General features: G+C 38.7%; 1 protein-coding gene across 1 annotated transcript; it reads left to right on the top strand.

Moving 5' to 3' along the window:
* Positions 1–1,120: 1,120 nt before the first annotated feature.
* LOC120781144 lies at positions 1,121–3,836 on the top strand. The gene is made up of 4 exons (XM_040113278.1): positions 1,121–1,878; positions 2,593–3,341; positions 3,396–3,547; positions 3,620–3,836. The coding sequence occupies exons 1-4, from the start codon at positions 1,488–1,490 to the stop codon at positions 3,678–3,680; spliced, it is 1,353 nt and encodes a 450-aa protein (XP_039969212.1). The 5' UTR covers positions 1,121–1,487; the 3' UTR covers positions 3,681–3,836.
* The last annotated feature ends 1,589 nt before the right edge of the window (positions 3,837–5,425 follow it).

The raw sequence follows: 5,425 nt of genomic DNA on the forward strand, positions 1-5,425 counted from the left end.
GATAGTAAACATTCGCCATTAAATTTAAATTTCTGTGTTTTTCTTTATAAAAGTAGGGAACATCGAAATGGATGACTATACTAAAGGGTGATAAAGCTAATTTATAGTTACGAGTATTTGTTTTACTTTTAGACCAATGGCTTTTTCTAAGTACATATTTACCTCTTTGCAACAAAATACTGGGTCTTCTTAATACTTTTCCATAAATCGTCATAAGTGTTTAGTGTCAATAAAGATTCGTTTTCGTTTCACGTTACCAGAACTGTAAAATTTATGTAATCGAAATAGACCTTTATTTGTATTTGGTTTGGTGACTATCTACTTTTTGTCATGAATCAATTTATACTGGAGTTTTTAAATCATTCGGAGTCAAATGCGTTTTGAAAATCTGAAATCCATAACCTTCTTTCTCGCAGGTTTATTTAAACAGACTTATCTAAAGAAATCCGCTAGAAGTTCAATTAGCCTTTGCTTTTGAACAGAAATCGACGTTTTTATTATTTTCCTAGCCCACTATGAAGCAGTCACCCACCAGTTTGCTGGTACGCGCCTTACCTAACATTAAATCCCACAAAACATCAATCTGAGTCATTCTACTCTTATAGCAGCTATGATAAAGGTGTTTCTTGGGAAATCCATTGGTTGGAAAAGGGAAAAATAGGCAAACATATATAAATATTATAGTATATTCACATAAATGTTTGCTAGAAGAGAGAAACTGCACTCAGTCGGCATAATTGAGAGTTGAGTTTGGCCACGACTTTTCGAAGGGCTGACGCCCACTCGCGTACTATTCAATATGTGTAACGGAAATTCGCAACAACCTACCGAGAATAATGCTACTCTCCGCTCAGTGCTGCTCACATGGGGTGTTGCATCGGAATAATCACAACAAAAAGCTCAACAAGCGCTGCATCTTAATGGTATGCTTGTGTATATTGCTGATCGAAGTGACCGGCGAATCATCAACGAGAGTACTGTGAGGTTTAGTGAGAGTCTCACCTCAAAGCGCTCTCCTAGAAAATTCGCCGGTCGCTTCGATCAGCAAAAACTGGTAAAGTCTGCTTAAGTTAGCTTCTGTATGTGCAACTAGATTTAGTTCTTGAAAGAAAGCCAAGGGTGTAAGCAGCGTTTTGTTGCACTTTAATTAATTCACAACCTAAAGAGTAGTGCATTGAAAGTTCGAAATGTGAAAGTGTATCAAATTGTGATGTTTTATCGGTGATCTATTAACTATACCGGGAAGCAAGTTGACAGATATTATTGATGTACTTAGGTGACACGATAAAGTTCAACTGTTGTAAACAAACACGCGATTTCCAACAGAGCGTAGTATTTGAGTGAGAGCACTCAAGCGGTAGCTGATTTCCCACCACACAGGCTTGATTTTGAAACATTGCGCCATAAATGCCAATAGAACAGAGTTTAATGATATTTTATCAATAAATGCGGCTCAGTTTTTACGGAAACAAAATTAAGATATCCAAATGGCTTCCATACGCGACCTACCGGATGAGGTGTTGATACGGATTTGTAAAATGTTGGACCGCGATGTGCAGGAATACCGCTGGGCTAATGTTTGTAAACTTTTTCAGTATATCTACTTTCGATATTTCCACAATTGGGCTGAAGTAAATGACAATTTGGCGCAAAATTTTGGTCATCTCATTGGCACCGGCGAGTTTCCGCTGAGAGTCATAAAGACACTCAATTTGTCGAAGTCAAAATGTACGAAAGTGTTTTTAAACAAACTACGTGATTGCCATAAGGAGATTGAAGAGGCGAAGCTCTTTTCATTCACCAACGAATTCTTGGCTGAACTTTTACCATTGCCAAATCTGAAGAAACTGATCTGCATCGGCACTTATAACTTGAGAGGTAAGCTGGATATTATGTAAAATAGGTAATATAGATTTTGAAGAAGAGATCCAACTATTTGAGGTATATTGAGCTTAGTTGTAAAGTTAATGTCTGTAGATGGGTTTTACTGCTATATCTGTAATGAGAGGGGATGAGTGAATTCTTATAAAGGTCGAATATTAAACCCATAAGTGAACACGAGAAGAGTGGGACATCAGACCATACAATAAGGTCAGATTTTTTTATCGGTTGCGGACTGACTGCTCTTTGATAACTTAGGATATTTCGTCCCAAATTTATTTGTAACCAGATCCATTCGGTTCGATTCCTCATCCAATCTAGAGAGCTGGACCTTAGAGGAAGTTTGGTTGTTTAGTCCAAAGATTTCGGTGTCAACTGCTGCCTTACTATTTTTTTTTAAAGATAGTGGTCTCTTGAAGGGGTATTTGACACTCACTCCAGACTCAGTCCTTAGATATTATTTAGGTAATAGTGTACTGTTGAGTTCTTAGGAATACATGATAAAATAAGTTTCTAAGTAGGATGAGCCGGGTGCTAAGAAACATAAAAGCGGTGAATAGGTAAGAAGATGAATGATTTTTAATCACCGAAGTTATAAGTTGCTTTTAAGTCTATGGATGAAATACAAGCGACAGTTCCAGTCTAACATATAGAAGCAAAATAGGTGACCTTAACAGCTCGTTTAATGGCACAGTTGTTGAAATTTTCTAGGCAGTAGCCTGATAGATCTCAACAGTCTCACGGAGCTACACATACACACCAACAAATTCTTCGATCCGGAAAATCTGCTGCAAATAGCCTACCACAATCCACTGAAAACGCTCGTAATGCCCAACGACCCACGAACGTTTTCGAATAGGTATGCCTATGAAATGGTCGAAAATCTGAAAAACCTCGAGGAGCTTGTGATTGAGTTTAATCCCTGTAAATCTTGGCAACTGATTGGCACGCTGCCGAAACTGAAAAAGCTCGAACTCTGGGATTTTGTCAGTCATGAATGTGAGCTGTGTTTGGAGGAGCCCAATTCATACGAAGCATGCGGAAGCCAACATGCCATGTTCTTCTTTGACGAATTGTGCAAGAGGAATCAGCTAGAAGAATTGGTGTTTTGCGACGGTTACGTGTCTGAGCTACATCTCTTGAGAATTGCGGAGCTGACAAATTTGCAGCGTTTGAAGTTCTGCAGAGCCTCTTTGCCAGGCTTCCTATCATTAGATATTTTAAAAGATTTGGTTAATTTAGAAGAGCTACAGCTTGATGGTTGCCGACAAGTGAATATGGAGGGGTCACTTGAGCTAATAAGGAGTTGTCATAAACTGAAAATACTGAACTTTTGGTTTGCTGGAGGCCTAACTGTGAACTTTATTACGGAGGTAAATGATATCTTAAGCCAAAGACAACCGCCATCAGCGGAACCTCTGACCTTGGGATTCTACTGGCGTGTTGCTGTGTACTTGCAGGTGAATTTACTGTAGTATTACATTCGGATTAACACTAATTAATTTTTTTTTCAGAGATTAACTTTTGAAAAACCGCTTCCATTTCTAAAATTTATAAAGGTAACAAGAAAGTTTGTAGAGGCCGAAGAAGATTACTTGAAAAGAGAGGAGGACATTGTGAGTCAAACGGATGTTCAGGGCGACTCGCTGAAAAGGAAATTTTCCGTGTGAGCATTCAATGACTACAAACATATTCGGACACCATTTAAATAATTTAATACTTTCTCATTTAAATTTAGCATGCACATGTGCTCGGATCAAACGGAATTTGAAATCAAAGTTAAACGCGCGTCAAACTAAAACCGCCATGAGGGAAAGCAGCGGAGTCAAAATGTAACGGTTGATACTTTCGGTGTAATTGAAGTTATGCTTCAAAAGAAAAGGTTGAAGGATTAAAGAATATGTTTTTTTAAACACTTGGTGCCTGATTTTGGATTAAACAAACTATTATTGCTATTTCTTGTTGATTTGATTAACCCTTAAATGGCTACCTGAGATCTGAGCGATCGACACGAATATGGTATTCACAATCCTCGATGTTTTCTACAATATGTGATAGTTTTATTCAAAAATACAACCCACTAACACATTACACTCGCTATAGATCGACATCTATAGTTGCCAAGCGTTGTTGTAACGCCAACAACATGTAATGCAAGTTGTCTGCCAACAACAAAGTTGTATGTATTATAAAGCACAAACCAACACATCGCCATCAGCGGGCGTACGCGGTACTTTAGGCTTACGATTCAATGCGAGAGAGGGCCGCAGTGCAGCTCTGGTCCACTCTAGTTTGTGTAGTGTGTAGTTCGGGTGGTCGCTTGGCCAAATTCGACAGGTATTTGAAGTGCAAACAAATTTGGTAAGCAATTTCCTGTTTATTTTCGCAATCAAACCGAGCGCGGCAAATAACGGAAGCAGTCGCTACGTGACATGCTGTGCGGTTTGTTGTTGTCCCTGCGGTGGCTGTAATCGATTTGCGATGTAATACTCAATGCAGAATGAATTCAGTTTTTCAAATCAGCATATGGTTAGTGGCAGTGATTTTGAAAGGGAAATTTGATATGCCAAAATTCAGATTAAATGAGAAATTGAAACTTTTTTATAGAAGTTGTGGTGTTTTACCAGAAACAAAATCCGAAAAGGAAATGGGCATTTCATTTAATAAACATTATCCCATGGTAGCTAAAATTTTAATGGACACCTGAAAGTAGAAATATTTTGTTATTGTATTTGAAAGAAAATTTTAAGTGCTGATTTTTATAACCCGAAACATGACTGTAACACCCAGAAGGTATTATTGGAGACCCTGAAAACTTATTAAATGATATCCGTTAGGAGATGTGTGGAATTAACTACGTTCCTTCCGTATGTCTTTCTGTGCGTCCGCCTATCCCTCTATCAGTCTGTGTGTATATAGGAACTAGTCCCTAATTTTTCGAGATATCGATCTGAAATTTTGCACACAGTCTTTTTTCCCACAAGAAGAAGTTGCTCATTTGTCCAAACTGCAGAGATCGGACCATTATAGGAGATACTGATTGGAAAACATTTTCATTTGATGAGATATCTTCATGCTTTTCGCATTATAAGTACTGTCATCACAGCAGCGACATGTGCCACTTCCAGGTCACTAATAACCCGTCTCTAACGAATCATCACCCACCCTGGAACCACATTTGTGTTACTTCCAGGTGGCGTTCCCTTTTCTCATTGAGAGATTTACATCTCACTCATCTCACTCACCTGTGTCCAGGTCCCGCTATTTGCTGCGTAGCAAGATTGCTGCGGATTTCTGTTTAATCCGCCAGTTTGCTTCACTCTTCAGCATGACGCTGATTGTTCACCTTTATTGGGCCAACTGAGTCCTCTACGGCGGTGCGTTCTAGATGCCATCGTACACATTCGAAGATTATGTGTTCAGCGTTGTCTTCTGTCGAGTCTTTGTAAAGGTTTTCCAATTCTGTGTAATTTTTTAAGTGTCCGTTGCCGGATAACAGCTGCGTTGTGTAAGAATTGATTTCTCACAATTTACGGCTTGTCTA

Source organism: Bactrocera tryoni, unplaced genomic scaffold, assembly GCF_016617805.1.
Source record: "Bactrocera tryoni isolate S06 unplaced genomic scaffold, CSIRO_BtryS06_freeze2 scaffold_351, whole genome shotgun sequence".
NCBI classification, from domain to species: Eukaryota; Metazoa; Arthropoda; class Insecta; order Diptera; family Tephritidae; genus Bactrocera; species Bactrocera tryoni.

Excerpts from the sequence above, each read along its gene's own strand:
- LOC120781144 (XM_040113278.1), top strand. The coding sequence starts at position 1,488 with ATGGCTTCCATACGCGACCTACCGGATGAGGTGTTGATACGGATTTGT. Across the intron at positions 1,879-2,592 it reads CGGCACTTATAACTTGAGAG|GCAGTAGCCTGATAGATCTC; the intron begins GTAAGCTGGATA and ends GAAATTTTCTAG. Across the intron at positions 3,548-3,619 it reads CTGAAAAGGAAATTTTCCGT|CATGCACATGTGCTCGGATC; the intron begins GTGAGCATTCAA and ends ATTTAAATTTAG.